This window comes from Aptenodytes patagonicus, chromosome 7 (genome assembly GCF_965638725.1).
Source record: "Aptenodytes patagonicus chromosome 7, bAptPat1.pri.cur, whole genome shotgun sequence".
Classification (NCBI taxonomy): Eukaryota; Metazoa; Chordata; class Aves; order Sphenisciformes; family Spheniscidae; genus Aptenodytes; species Aptenodytes patagonicus.
The window spans coordinates 11,266,248-11,282,540 of record NC_134955.1 but is presented as its reverse complement, the minus strand read 5'-3'; the positions used below and the strand labels follow the sequence as shown (position 1 = coordinate 11,282,540).

The 16,293-nt window shown below is 43.2% G+C and overlaps 1 protein-coding gene across 2 annotated transcripts in view; it reads left to right on the top strand.

Annotated features, from left to right (window-relative positions):
- The first annotated feature begins 1,720 nt into the window (after positions 1 to 1,720).
- The window catches only part of PARVA (parvin alpha), a 69,641-nt gene continuing 55,068 nt past the window's right edge, over positions 1,721 to 16,293 (top strand). For both annotated transcript variants that reach the window (XR_012995848.1, XM_076343959.1), the window contains exon 1: positions 1,721 to 1,974. Coding sequence is in view for 1 of the 2 variants with exons in the window: in XM_076343959.1 (XP_076200074.1) it covers positions 1,839 to 1,974 (136 nt within the window). In the remaining variant the exon portion in view is untranslated. The remainder of the gene's footprint in view (positions 1,975 to 16,293) is intronic.

Here is a 16,293-nt window from a genome sequence, read left to right as displayed (position 1 = left end):
TATAGTCATTTGGGTCCAAATGGAGATTTAGTTGGGTCATTGCTCAGTTTGTAAATGCCACAGGTTTACATGCATGTAAAAAAGGGCTTGACGTGTTTATTTCTCCTTCTTTTGAAATAGTCTCTTACTATGTTCTTAAAAATTATTCAAAACTGTTCATCCCCTAATCCATACACTGCGTGAGTAGCACTTCTGTAAAAAGAGAATAATGTGTGAAATTCGGACTGTTCTGTAGACAACAGCCCTGAGACACAATCGATGCTACAAGCCAGAGAGCAAATGTAAGGAAAGGAGAGACTGTGCTAACGGCCTGGGCTCGTTCCTGCTTTTAAATGATGGCAGCATGGATGAATAAAGTTTTTCTCCAGGGCATATACTAACTGCATGCAACAAATACGCATTGATGTCTACCCCTCATCAGCTAACCAATGTTACCGGCTTGTAAAAACACAACAATTATTAGTCAATTTAGAAATATCCTCATGGTAATTTCATTTCACTTATTATGCCTAATGGATAGCTAGATATTTGCATGAAGTGTGTGTGGCTTTTTGCCTGAATTGTTAATCAAGTGATTAAGTGGTAAGTGAAAGTAGTGCATCCAGATGACATTAATGCTGTTCCAGTCCTGGGTGCCTCCTGAAACAGTCACAGCAAATTACCTGTTTTAAAGATACTTCTCTCTTAAGCTACTCATCTGCACATCAAAGCAGGATTGGTATAAGCAATGTCATGCTAAGTCACCTTTCTTTCCCACTGGCTTTTATACTGGTCTGACTACAACAGTTGGTTTCTTTTGTAGAACTGGATATGATGATGCCTGCCACCTCTGACCACAGATGTAGCCGAAACCTACAGGCAGAAAAGCTGCTTTGCAGAATGTGCTTAAGGCTGAAATGTATGTAGTAAGCTTGAACTTTAACTTGCACAGAACTATTGAGTTACACTTTATTACTTCATTAGTTCTTTTTTACCAGTGCTGACCACAGGGTGTAGAAACATCTGCCTGCAGCTGTGACCCCGCCATCATGCCAGAGCCTTCACTTACAAGTAGTTATGGATGAATTGAGCTGTCTGAGCCCTGGTCCTGCCTGTCTATACCTGCGTTTAACTTTTGACCCCGGTGTTAACTAGCACTCTCGTGCATGTGGTCACCTACATTGGTGCATTTGACCGACCAGCCTGAGTTAGTGACCAGCTCCACTGCAAGGCAGTGCAAGGTGGATGGACCCTGGGGCAAGGAGGCACCGTCCTGTGCCTCAGTGTACAGCCAGCTACCCAAAAGGCTGTGGGTCCCCCAGCTGGGAGGGGAGCATGGCCTTCATACCACCCTGGGGCTGCAGCCCTCCTCGAGGCCCACCCTGGCTCCCGCTGCCAGGCTTTCTCCTTCCCAGGGCTATGTGAAACACCCTTTTCCTGAGCCTGAGGGACCAGAACCCGTGGGCAGGTAAAACGAGGACCCTCGGCCCATGGCTGACCCCCCCTGAGAGGGGCAGGGAGAGGCGCCCGTTGCGCTGAGGAGGGGGCCGTTGGGCTGGGGGGGGAGGTGGGCATTGGGCAGCCGTTGGGCTGGGGGGGTGGGCGTTAGGCGGCCGTTGGGCTGAGGAGGGCGCCGGCGGCGGGAGCCGTGCGAGGGGACGCGGCCCTCCCCGGCGGGCGCCGAGCGGGCGGGAGGGCGGGCGGGAGGGAGGGAAGGAGCGGGAGAGCCGGGAGAGCGGAGCAGGAGCTGCCTCAAATGCTTGAAATAATTCCGCTTCCGTTCAGAGCCGGGAGCAGCCTCCCACGGCATCGGGGCCTCGGACCCGTCTCCTCCATCCCCGAGCGCCAGCTGGGCCATCATGGCAACCTCCCCCCAGAAGTCCCCTTCTTCCCCTAAGTCCCCCACCCCTAAATCTCCCCCGTCCAGAAAGAAAGATGACTCCTTCCTGGGCAAGCTCGGCGGCACGCTGGCGAGGAGGAAAAAAGCCAAAGAAGGTAAAAATTACAGGTTTGCACGTTTCCTGGGAGTTACCGTAAAATGGGGGGGGGGGGGGGGGGAGGAGACAGGGGGAGAGGAAAAGGCTCTGGGGAGCGGGAGGAAGGGGCTGACTGGGGAAGGACGTGCGGGGTGGGGTGAGCAGGCGAGCAGCGAGGGAGGAGCGCGCCGCCTTGTCCCCGCGGCTTCGCCGGGACCGGGCGCAGCTCCCCGGTGCCGCTCCCCGGTGCCAGCGCGTCACGGCGGAGAAACGCGGGAGCGCGGGCGGGCGCCGGCCGGCTGACACCCCACCCGCCGTCGCCGCCGCTGCCGCCGCTAACGGCCCCCCGCGCCGGGGCGGGCTGTGCGCTGCGGCCGAGGCGGGCCCGCCGCACCGCGGGCCGGGCGGCGGCGGGGGCGGGGGGACGAGCCGCGGAGCTCGGGCCGGGTGAACGGTGCCCCCCGTGTGGGGGGCAGTGCTGAGCTCGTACCGCGGGACGGGGTCAGAGAGGGGCAGGGCAGGACGGACTGGGGTGCCCGGGCTGGAGAAGGGGAGTGTTTCCTGGCAGTAGGTGAAGCGCTCCGGCGGGCGAGGGCCGCGGCGGCCTGCGGGCCCGCCAGGCCTGCGGGCCCGAGCGCCTCGCAGCTCCGCGCAGCTGGGGAGGGCCTGGGGCTTGTCCAGGTTGAAGGCGCTGCACGCCTCGGCCGCGCGTCGTAGCCCGTCAGGAGTACTTGTCTTTTAAGTTGTGGTGCAAAACCCCAAAAACTTGATGCTCAAATCCTCTTTGACTCGTAGTGTGTTGCTTTATATTGGTGTACAGCATGGTCGATACACATTGCTCTGAGAAAGCAGTGTAATGCACACAACTGATTTAATGTTTGTGATAGTAATCATTCCTCAAAGGCTGAAAACTTAACCTGATTATTCTTGTACTAAGCAAGAAAACCTTTGCCTCGCAACAGTGGACCTTGGAAGAACACCGAGCATGTACAATAGTCTGGTTCTTTGTCCATACATGTGAATTAATATCCACCCCCTACTGAATCGCCTATTTAAAATCCCATGAAACAGAGAATTGGAATTTAACCTTGCTCACCCATCATTTTCACAGCTGATGTTAATTCAAATACGATGCAAATAGAGCCAAAGTAACAGTCACTTCAGAACAGTTTTTCAAGCAATGTTCATTGCTTGCAAGTACGAAGAAGGATATTATGCTTAGCAGACTCTTGCTTCTGATGTATACATGGCTACTGAAACCAGGCATGGTTTTTCAGAGTAGCACCAGTGCTGCGGACAAGGATGATAGAACTTTGGCAAGTACAGTCCCTCAGTCTGCAACTATCACGTCATCTTTCTGAGATGCATGGTCTTGCTTTTCAATTAAAACGCATGTTGCATGATTGTGCTCACATTAGTTGGCTTTTTCTGGTCGTTGCAGATGGCCCAGAAATTGATGCAATAGTAAATAGTAGTAGTATATAATATTATAATATATATAATATATATATATTATATATATATAATATATATTATATATATATAATAGTATATACTATTTGTAGTAGATTTAGTATATTCAGTATTATTATTATTAAACAATGCTGTTTTCCTCAGTGACAGATATTATTAAGTCACAAATTTCCAGCAAACTGTTAGAGGCAGCAGTTACCTTTATCCACTATCTTGTAATCTTACAAAAAGATGCATTCTGTGAAGTCATATTTCTTCTCATTACTTCTATATCTGCATTAGATTTATTGACTGAAACCTGCACCTGCCATTTCATTATGTCATCGTATTGATATTTACCCTTTTGAAATTTTGGAACAACATCAGTGTTGTCCTTTGTGTTTCCCAATTTTCTAAAGTTTATTTAAAAATAACAGTGGTTTGGAGAAAAATTTTTTAACTTTATGAGGAGTTTGTTATTTGCTGATGAAAGAAAAATTATTTTATTAAATTCATCTTAACATCCTTCTTACTTCTGCATGTATTTATCACATTTCTTTAGTGGAAGTGCATATAGTGGTGCGATTGATACTGTGCTCTCTTCCTTTTTTGTTTGTTTGTTTATTTGTTTTTGCAGATTCAGATGGCTTCAAAGCTGGTAAATCCTTACTGTGAAGCCTACCCTCTTCATGCTTCCTAATCTTTCCTCTGCTAGAAATAAATACGGGTTTGCAAACTATTAATGAGTCACCTTTTTTCTTGCAGGCTGTGACACACACGGGTTCCATCTTAAGTTGTGCTGCCACAGTTTGCAGGGCTCCAGGTGTATTTGAAGTCTAGCTAGGAACTTCATATAGGAGGTCAGATTGCTTGTTCATCTAGGCTTTGTTCTTTGATTTTTTCCTGCTTTAATTGACCTATCCAGTGACAGGTTTCCTATAGAGACAGGTCTCAGTCATAGGATTGCACATCGTTATTCAACTGTTAGCACACATAATGTATTAGAAAATGTTCAAGTATAAGTCATGGGCATTTGAAAAAAAAATGTTTTTTCAACTGGCCATGTCTAGACCTTCAACTTTTGTAAACTAGAATGAAGTACTCTTGGATGGCACCTTTACTCTTTCCTCATATTTTTTGTACGGCACCAGGATCTATTCTCTAATCCAGTTTGTTAGTCTGATACAGATTTCTACCCCATTTTGTTGTGAATGTTGATTTCTAATCATGTAAGGTCTCTAAATACGATGAACTGTTAGTAACTCTTTAGAAATAATGCTGTGGTTTTTTCTGTATAGGGTATTCATTTCCCCTTTTACCTACTTAGTCTTGTGCTTTGTGATTTTAATATTCCAGTAGAGTAAATCCATGTTCTGGATTTCGCCTATGTCAGTATTTCTTCATGAGGCAACAATTCTGGTTATTCCAATTTATTGTTATCTTTAACGTATGGGCAGTAGAACAAGTGTTCTTCCTTGAGATGAATGTAGACTATGCAGAACATGCCTCTGTCGTCCCAGTCTCCTGATCATCTGGGTTATAAACCTGGCTAGAATTACTATGGCTTTTTTTCCAATCTGCGCACCCTCAGGGGCTTCCAAGGGGCTGCTGCACACACCCCTCTGTTTTGTTCCTCTGCTGCACGCCCCTCTGTGTTAAGCCAGGCCATGCTTAGGGTGCACACCTGGAATCAAAAACTCAGGAGCATACCCGGGTCTTACAGCTTAGCAATAGGTCAAGAAAGTCAGTGGGACTTGGTGTGCTTATGATAAATAAGGGGCAACTGAAAATTTCTCTATCTTTCAGTTGGTATAAGTTCTGCTGCTACATAGAGGACAGAAACTTACTGATTAACTTTGGTGTTTTGCCACAAGGGCTAAGAATTAGTGTTTTTAAATAATGCAAAAATGTTTTATACTAATTACATTTTAGTACTGTGTTATATAGGTAGTTATGGTGATATATGGTTATACGTATATGGTTTTTGTATTTATGCCATCAACAGTCATTTTGATCATTGTCAAAAGAATACTTTTATATATTGCAACAATAGAGCCAGTGCCAAAATGCTCCACCACATGAAAATCCATTAGGATCTGAAGTGACATTATGGTGAAGAATAATGCAGATTATTTATAAAGAGAGTAAAGTCTATATAGTTTTAGATGTAGCAAAAGTAGTTTATAATACAATATAAAATGGATTTTCTGTAATAACATTAATTTATATGTATGAATATATATAAAAGTATATAGCAAGCCTTTCCATATGAACTTCGAAGTTCTTGGCAAAGGTAAGTATTCCACCCATGTTAGAGATGAGAGTATTCTACACAAGTGAAATGAATTCTCTAATATCACAGTACAAGTTGTTGACCAAAGCAGAGTAACGCGAGATACTGTTACTTGAGATATCACACGTGATGTAAGCAGGGATTAGTCATACCTTAAGACATATGTTGATCTGGAAAATACATTGTCATTAAATATTAGAGAATATTTCATAAGATCTGAAATTTGGAGCTCAAATTTGTTTATGTCATCATCTGTCACGTAGGATCACGGTCGGTCACGAGTGGTGTTCCCCAGGGCTCAGTTTTGGGGCCGGTCTTGTTCAATATCTTTATCAATGATCTGGATGAGGGGATCGAGTGCACCCTCAGTAAGTTTGCAGATGACACCAAGTTGGGTGGGAGTGTTGATCTGCTTGAGGGTAGGAAGGCTCTGCAGAGGGACCTGGACAGACTGGATCGATGGGCCGAGGCCAACTGTATGAGGTTCAACAAGGCCAAGTGCTAGGTCCTGCACTTCGGCCACAACAACCCCATGCAACGCTACAGGCTTGGGGAAGAGGGGCTGGAAAGCTGCCTGTCGGAAAAGGACCTGGGGGTGCTGGTTGACAGCCGGCTGAACATGAGCCGGCAGTGTGCCCAGGCGGCCAAGAAGGCCAATGGCATCCTGGCCTGTATCAGAAATAGTGTGGCCAGCAGGAGTAGGGAAGTGCTCGTGCCCCTGTAGTCGGCACTGGTGAGGCTGCCCCTCGAATACTGTGTTCAGTTTTGGGCCCCTCACTACAAGAAGGACGTTGAGGTGCTGGAGCGTGTCCAGAGAAGGGCAACGAGGCTGGTGAAGGGTCTGGAGAACAAGTCTTCTGAGGAGCGGCTGAGGGAACTGGGGTTGTTTAGCCTGGAGAAGAGGAGGCTGAGGGGAGACCTTATGGGTCTCTACAACTACCTGAAAGGAGGTTGTAGCGAGGTGGGTGCTGGTCTCTTCTCCCAAGTAACTAGCGATAGGATGAGAGGAAATGGCCTCCAGTTGCGCCAGGGGAGGTTTAGATTGGACATGAGGAAAAATTTCTTTACTGAAAGAGTGGTGAAACATTGGAACAGGCTGCCCAGGGAAGTGGTTGAGTCCCCATCCCTGGACGTATTTAAAAGACGAGTAGATGAGGCACTTAGGGACATGGTTTAGTGGGCATGGTGGTGTTGGGTTGACGGTTGGCCTCGATGATCTTAGAGGTCTCTTCCCACCTTAATGATTCTATGGTTCTATGATCTTAGCCTGGTTTTCGTTTACAGTATCCCATCGCCATTGGTGTAATTCAAGTATGAGAACATTGTACTTTAGTCTTTCCTGTGAGAGCATGAACAGCTGCATCTTTCAATAGTGTATAAATTCTGTTAAGGTAACAAAAATTATGAATGATTAAATATGTTTGGAATTAATTATAATTAGCTTTTTATCTAATGAGAAAATTGTGAGATAATACTAGAATATTTGATGACCAGTTTACGACTGAACTGTCGTATGCAAAAATTATTTGTAGTTCATAGTAAGATTCCATCCCTTTCATTCCTGAAAAGCATTCAAAGACTTAGCCACCCCATATATGCTACTGGAGGATTCCAGCCCTTATCTGGCAGGAGTTAAGATGCATGATGGAGTTGCATTGTATTAGCAAAAAACAACCACAAATTAAAATTTTTTGTAAGCTCCTCATAGTAGTTTGCATTGTGTACTAGACATATCTTTATACAAGTGCAAGGAGAGAACAGAATGACCTCTTTATTTAGATGTAGGGGTGTGTGTTGTGTTATCTTATGAATTTTTCATGGTGGGTTCAGTAAGGTCATGTGTGGTTGTCCTCCTTGAATTTTCCTGGCCTGGCAATTGTAGACACAGAAATTTCACTCCTCCTAATAGTTTACCTTAGTGGAGAATCTTAAGAATTGGCCCCTGACATGCTAATAAATCTGTGACACATTTGGGAACAGAGAACAAAGTTCAGAATTGCTTAAATTGCGTAGGAGCAGATGGGAAACAGACAGCTTGGACCCATGATTTTGGTAGAGAGCAATTACTGCTCATTGTATGGGCTCAGTTGATTTTCCAATTGATACGACATCAATTTCAGTAATTTGACTGCTCTTCTGCCTAGTTTATTTTGTGTTGATGGGCAGGAGAAGGAATGAATTTTCTTCTAGCTTCCACTTATGATATTTCTTCTTTTTCTTTTGTATGTCTTGTTTTGATTTCATTTTGATATTTGAGGTCACAGTAGGCTGTTCTCTGTAGAGAATACACTGTTAACAGTGTAAAATATTGTAGATTCTGCTATTTCTTGATAATAACCTTCAGTTTCTTAATCTTTACTTTGTTGCCATCATGCCTTTCACAGAATAATATGAAATTAGAACAAATTAAAAATACAAATTAAGAATAAATGTAAGGTGATGGGAGCTCTTCAGGTGTTTTAAGTAAAATTTTTGTCTTTCTGGAATCCATGACTAAAATGCCTTGTTGTATGAGAGATCATGCCTTGGTCTGGCTATGGGCATTTTACTATGAAATAAATATATTTTTTAGTATACAAGAAGTGTTCTGTTGAATTTTAATTGACATATTTAAATTATTTTCTTCAGACCTGCTTCTGCAACTTCTTTTTGAGTAGAGTAATGCGCTACTGGTGCAAAGGACTATTTTTTTTGTATCAGTTGACTTTTGTTTTGCTTGTCTGTTTCTCATGTGAGATTCTAGACTAGCTTAAATGCTTTGCAGGCTTTTTCTTTTCTACTGCTCTCACCTGATGCTATATTTAAAATGCAGATGAAGCTGAAAGAAGAACTGATATATGTCCTACCATTGTATTTGCTAATACGTAGTGCAAACGATGAAAATGAATGCAAATTTCATACTAGTGCTTTGAAGATAGCATATAGTGTTTTCTGTGAAAAAGAAATGACGTGGGGAAGGCTTTGTCATCACTCTTACATCAGTACTTCTGAATTTCTGTCTTCTACTGCAGCATATCAGTACATCGATCCTAGGCTTTCTTGTGCCATCAGAATAGCTAAACAGCTGTTTTTGGTGTTTGACATAATGCGCTTTACCTCCAACCTTAGTGTGTAGCAACTGAAATGTGCTTATAGTCTTTCTCCTATATACTGTGTTACATATTCCCATGTCCGTGGTGTAATGCCACAGACACATTATAGACAGCTGCGTAGCTGATGCTGGACAAAACCTATTAGTACCACCATTGAAATAATTATTGCCTTGGAGCAAGTTCTGTTAAGTAGAAAAAATACTTCTGTTAAGTGGAAGGAACGTGGAAAGCAAAAAGAAAAAGAGGGAAGACTCACCTGCTTTGTTTGTTGTCATTTCATTGCTACGAGCCTTCTGAGGATATCTACAGCGTATGAAAGGAAGACAAACTGCTCAAGAGGAGAGCACTGGGGTTTTGTTTCCATCCTTTGAATCCAAATTGTCAAGGGATATCTGGGGAGACCTCTCTGCTCTGACCATTGAAGGGATTGCTCGGTAGAAAGAAAGATAATTGCCTCTGAAACGCTTCTGTCAGTGTAGACAGAATACCCAACTGTTGCTTATGCTGGGATGGCAGTAGCCCTCCAGATGCAGCTCTCGGGCATATATGTAAATGACAGCTCCAGCATGCTTGAAGCTGTTCGTCATCTGTCAAGCCGTGCTGTGCTGGGTTTGTACGGGTGAAAGAGTAACTGCTGTAGCCTTGATAGCTTTTGAGTCTGCCTCTCGCCTTCCTGCCTCTGCCTCCTCTTCCCACAAGTGCTGCTCTCTGCAATAAACGGAAACTAATCAGCACTGTTAGCTGTTATCTGTAAGACACTATTAAGCATCTATTATTGTTTATATGTGGCTAAACTGAGGGCCAGGTCCTATTATGTTAGGCACTATACTTTCACAAACAGTGCAAAGAGCCCCTGCATGCAATAATTTGCAACCTAGAGTTCTTTATCTGTATACCTTGCATATTTTCCTGGCTTTTTCTCCTGTAATCTGCATTTTAACATTATTTCTGGCGTTTCAGTTTTTCTAGGACTCCTGATGTCATTGGGAATTTTATCTAATGCATTTTCTCTTTGGTTTTGGTTTCAAGAGACTTTTTTTCTTTTTTTTTCTGTTTTTTTAAATAGGCTTTGGCTCTGGTTGGTTCAGAGAAAAATATGAAAATGTTACCTGTGAATGTATTTCTGAATCTCAGAAGTCAAAGATAATCCAAACTTATTCTAAAAAAAGTCACTTTTTAAAACCAAATATTCATGTAGGGCCCAGTCCAATTATGCTTCGTCCATGTGTTTCATCTATAGCAATCAAATGTGTAGGAACGCATGAGTCCCAGATGCCCGCATTTTTGCCAGACAGGTTATTGAGTCTATATCCATAGGTACCATATCATGGTAGAGCTGAGCGTATCAGTGCCTGCTTTATGTGAATGTCTCCAAGCATGTGTAAACATATGTGAAGGGGTTAGATCATACAGGATTGTAAAACAGGATACGTAAAAAGTGCTGACAGTGTCGAGATTAGCACAAAACACAGTACTGCCAACCTCTCCTCTGCCAGAGAGGAGGCAAAGGAGCCCATGGTGGTGTCTCACTGGAGGCGGGAGGACCCATGCGTTCAGTAGGGGATGTGTATGAAGAGGACACACAGCCAGGCTCTCCTGCCTGTTCCCACAAGAGCACCCCCAGTCATTAAGTCCATCCAGTTGCTTTTGAACTAACTAAAGGGACACAGAATTTTTTTTTTTACTCTATGCTAAGTTGTGAAACTTACTGCTATAGGATGTTTTGGATGCCAGAAATATTTTTTAAAAGGGAGGGGTGCTAAAAATGGGTCTGGGTGGATTCTAGATGAAAAAAGAAAAAATGTCTGCAGTGGCCCACATGCGAATCATGTAGGCCATCACAGACATTTCAGATTCAGAAATCATTAAATACCTGTCATGAAATCCACAGCTATTAGGAAGCTTATACCAAGGGAAAAAATTCTGTTGGTTTGCTTCTCCCTGTTTGTATTGTTAAGAATGCATTTCTGCCAGGGGCCAGGACCCTGGACTTTGATCTGCTGTTCTGACCCAATACGACCATTAATTCCGTTGTTCTCTGACTACCTGCATGCAGCAGCCACTGAACTCTGTCTTGGCATTTGACTTCCAAAAGCAGCCTTAGATAATGTGGGCAAGTTAGCTGTTACAGAAGTATGGCTTTTATTCCTGTGTTTTTCCCATTTGAGCAGTTTCTTCATCATCTAAGCCTATAGGTTTCATACAGGATAAAACTAAACATGCACGGAACGGATTAAAGGAAGGGGGGTGTGAAGAGGAGCAGAGCAAGGGGTCTGGCTGCAGAAAGCAGTTGCTCTCTGAGGTGCTGCTGGACTGGGAGGAGGGACAGGGCTGGAGGGCAGGGGGAGGGAGGATGTCTTCTGTAAGACTGTGTCCATCCCTTCCTCTCCTCTTCTCCCTTCAGCAGCAGCTGCACCCCCCTCTCCTTGCGCTGCCTTGGTCGCAGCGGTCACTGCTGAGCTCTTTAGGGTGCTGTGAGCAGACATGGATGAAAGTGCTTGGTGGTTTGGCAGTGCTTGTTGCTACAGCAGCTGTTCCCCATCTGTGGGGAAGGGGTGGTGGCTACAAGCTGCCAGCTGGACTGTGCTGTCATAGACACTGACAAGCTTGGGTTGCAGAATTACTGAATAGTTACAATTGGAAGGGACCTCTGGACATCATCTAGAGATTCAGGTGTCTGATGGTTCAGGATCTCAACTGAGGGAAGGTGGACTGGTCTGGTCCACCAAGCTCATACCTCCGACTGGCCAGGTGTGATGAAGGCATGGTGACAGCATACTCTGTCAGTTCTTTTCAGTATCTGCTGTAATTGGCTAGATGCATAGCAATTATCTAGATGAAAGGTAAAAAAGATTAAAGTGGTGAAGTAAAATCAGCATTAAACAAGTGGCTGAAGAGCCTCCAGTGCTTCCAAATTACAGGACAAAGCCATGGAAAGAAGAAAAAAACAGCTAGAGACCAGCTCAGACCGATGTACCTTTATTTCAATGTTAATTTTTTCTTTACATCTCCAGATTTAAAATACGCTATCCCTGATATCAGACTCATAAAAACATGCATCTAGACTTCAACGTGAAGGTGGATATAACCAAGTGAAGCTGTAGAAAAGAGTAAATATGAAGTTCTCATTTTCATCCTCAGTAAAGTAAGCGTGCTGTCAAGAGAATCTGTAATTTTAGAACTCCAACATTTCCCTTGCCATTTAAGGAATCTGCCCTGAAGGTAAGAGAAGACCAAGACACCAAGACTGACAAAGAGAAAAGTTCTCGCTGGGTTTGATTACTGCTTGTGGGGTTCTACATCTTCTGAAACCCCTCAGCTTAAAGGCAGCTTCTTGTAAGTGCAGGTCTGTGCTTCTATGAATCTCCCTTGGACAGAATCTCTGGGATATATCCTACTTTTTCTTTTCTCTCTTTAATGCCTTCCGCAACCAGTAAACCATGCCCTCCCTGCAGACCAAATAGTTTAATACTGGTCTCTCTGCCTTTCTCACTGAGATTAAGATAAGGACAGTCCAGTTCTTTTGTTATTTCACTGTATCTGAGATCAAGTGCTTCCTATTAACTTAATCCACAGAGTTCTGCAGTCTTTTTCAGCAAAATGCTGATGTCACTGAAGGCGAAATCAGCAGTTGTAGGGGCACAGTTCTTTGTGAAGTGAAGCTTTAGAAAAGCAGTGGTTGAGGTGTACCTAAAATATTGTTGCTTTCCCATCTGCTGCTTCTGTCCTCTTCCTTTTCCTCCCCACACCAGTTTCTATTAAAATACACGGTGCTGTTGACTTGTGTCCCTAATGATAGGCTATTTTCTTAGCTAAACTGCAGCCGAAACCAAAAGAGATGACCCTTGAAAGGGCAGTTAACACTGCACTAGGTACAGTCAGTGCTGTGCTGGGAGCAGTGTGATGCCATTTTGCGTGACAGAGGATGAGTTGGAAGGCAGGATATTTTGCAGTGCTTCACATTTTCACTTGCAGCTCTTCCAAACGCAGGGCTGGGGTGGGGCTGAAGGCTTAGCTTGCTCTCTGTGTATTCCTTGTGCCTTCTCCAACTCATAGTTCTTGTGCTTCTTTGAGTGTGTAGCTGTACTCAGAGCACTGAGTAGCAAGGCACTCAGAGCCTTGCTCTTTATAAGTATCGTCATACGTTTTCTGTTTGGTGTGCTAATACTTATTAATAGATAACATTACTTGGTTTTAATACCCATGTCCCTCTTTGGGATTGGGGGTGTGTGTGTGTGTGTGTTGAGCGTGCCAGTGAGTTAATTCACTTTGGTGACCAGACTGAAATACAAACAAAAGATATCTTGGACCAAAAGCAAAATCAGATCAGCACCCTTATGTGAATCCTTAGCCTACCATGCAACTACCCCTTGACAACCTGTGCTCAGGCCAGGGAAAACCAAAGGCCAGAAAAAAAAAGAAAAACATGGATGTAACTGGTCAAGAGTGAGTTGTATTGGCAGAGCTGTATTAGGAAGATTAGCCACCATCTGTTCACCCTAATCCTGCACCTGGCTCTAGACTGTGCCACTGTTCAACCAAGTGATGATCTTACTGAAAATACTAAAGAATTGCAGGGTTAAGTAACAAGGCTCTACAGTCTCCCAAATGTTCTGCTTTCCTTTTAGTTTTGTAGTAGTCCGTGTGGAATAATTGCATGTGGTGCTATAACACGTTCTTACCATATATGTGGATTTAATACAAAATTAAAGAGAGCACATTGGTCATGAGTTAGCAATACTGCTTTTCTTTTAGTCTTTTCATTTCTCTTCATGACTTCTTATTGATGTTTGTGTTAAGCACCACATAGTGTAACATGGTTGACAATATCTTACTCATCTTGTTTTTCTTAGATAATTATTTTTGCAAAAGAAAACACCTGGAATATATATTTCTGTGATTCATTCTTGGTAGTTATAGTCGTGGTTAAGTCCTTTTGGCTTCTCTTATTTCTGCTTAGCATAGAGCTGATTCTGTTCTTTTCCCTTCCTATGGAGTGATAGAGCAGTCTATGGCATTGACCCAGTGGTGGGTGAGATTAACCTTTATTCATAGTGAAACCTATGAAATTCCACTTGGAAAAAGGGACTTTAGTCAGGGTGGTAGAAGAAGGAGTGCAACAATTGTCAGTGGCCACTGTCTCCCTTCAAAAGCTCTGAGCAGAGGCTGAAAGGCATGGTAAAGTGGGGAGCAGCTGTTCATCTCCAGAATGGGAGAGGTGTTCCAGACATGAAAATACAGTCTCATACTGCAAAAGCTTTGAAAGTATCAAAAATTCTAAATGTAGTCTAAACATTATAATTTCCTGAATGTTTCTTTAGTATAGGGTTCATCATTTTTTAATGGAATGGGTGTTCACAAGAAGAAAAATCCATCACCGCATCTTTAGTATTTGTACTGAAGTCTCATGTAGTACCTGAATCTCTTGCCTGCCTTTGCGTGCAGTAAGACAACTTTTAAGTGCTCTAATTAGAGCTGGCCTCTTGGCTTTGGTGGCTGCAGCAGTGCACAAGCAAACAGTTCAGGTGAAGTTAACTATGCTAGAAACAGGATGGAGAAAGGGAGTTATGAAATAATTTTTTTCATATGTGTTTTTCTGTATTATCCTTTGGAGATACCAACTTTTTCCACTAGCCATGTTTCTTTGGTCGTTTTCATATAGTGCTTTCCTGTGTTCATATCTACTAAAAATAGATAAAGCTCCATGTTGCCAGTGATGTTCAATAGGTAGACTTCAACATAGCCCTTTTCAGATAGTGTGCAGGTAATGACCGCTGGTTTCTTTTATGTTAGGTCTTAATACTCCAGCTTCTCATTTACCGTGGAGGAAAAAATGTAAGTAAGTTGCTTCTCATTGCCTGGCCATGGGCTTTGTGGCCATAGCTTCTAAGAGTTGCACATTACTGTGTCAGTGCTGTCCTGCCAGTTGTACCTGCACTTCTTCAGGTCACGATTGATTGTTTCCCTGGAATTACAGACAGTCAAAGACTTGGGTGTTAAGCAATCATAGGGCTATGGTGGACCACCTTCCTGGCTCAGCAAACAAGCAGGCGTCATACTTTGCAAACAGATGGACAGGGGTACAGGCAGCCTGGAGAGCACGTGTGCAGCAAGAGTAGGTGCTAAGGTCAGAATTTCCCAGACAAGAATGTCTAAATTGCTGCGCCCTACTTATCCAGCTGTGAGCTGGATTAATGAAAGGGAGAGTTTAGACAGAGAAGTACTTTGGGTACATTTAGTGGGAGAAGGGAGAGATGTTTTCTTTTGTATCTGTACAGGTGGTCCTTTTGAAGCAGGCCAAAATAAGCTTCCTCACCTGGGTAACGGCCTGAATAGGTTGGCAGGGTGTGAATCCATTTTCAGTGTGTGTAAAGAAAAGCGTTAACAGTTTGCCAATGTACAGCCCTTCATTTATTTTTTTCTTAACAAGTTTCTTCTTCGACCATCAACTTAGGCTGAGGCCTAATAATTTTTTTTCTTTTAACCGTAGGCAGTTCTAAAGCAGCAAACTATTAATAGTGAAATATTGGTTTAGAAGAACACTAATGCACAGGGGATTCTAGGGCAAACGAGGCAATGCTGTCAATGGTTCAGATTGTTCTTAATTACAATAATGGCATTATAGGAGCTGCAGTTGCTGTCGGGCACAAAAGAAGATAATGATAATGTCAGAGTGCTCAGAGTAAATGCAGTATAATGTATTGCAGTACCAGATTCAAAAGATGATATGCCTAACTTGTCGTCAGAGTGCATGAAGAAGAAGAATGGTAAAAGGCCAGAACAGTTTTTGTTGTAACTATGTAGTTCAGGGTTTGGGTTTTTTTTCTGTGGCCTGTGCTTTCAGGCTTAAGAAGAAATGTCAGGTCCCATGTGTTTAAATGATGTGTATTAATTTTACTAGAAGGTGTGATCACATCTGTCCTCCCCCCTTGGAATAGAGAAAATCACCCTGGCTTTGAGAAGGAAAGGAAGTATGTATTGGCTCAGTACTCTCATACCCTCAACACATTTGATATTGATCCTGTTAGAATAAAAGAACATCAATATGGTAGATTTGGCCCTGAGTCAGAATTTGCCCCAGTAGCCTCTGGAAATATGTCCAGATCTATTTGATTCATGTGATCCCTATTTTATAACGAGACAAAAAAAAATTAAACACTTGAGTTTTGGGGATGTTTCAAAGCTGGATTTGAATTTTTAAGGCTAGAGGCCAAATCTGAACTGTAGCACTTGTAAACATTTTAAGGCCGTATGCTGTGCACTCAAATTCATTACTATAGAGGAAGAGACTTTACTATTTTACTGCAAAATAAAACATGCAGCAAAGCAGCTCATGGTCTTGGATTCTTGTCCCTGCTTTGTTCTAATTCTCAATTATGGGTAAGAACAGATAATAAACTGGAAAATAGTGGTGGTGTTCCTTGTGATACCACGAGTGTTCAGAGTGACTTAGTGTCTTACATACTTCCTAAAAACTCATTGCAGTGGTGGGTTCGATTGG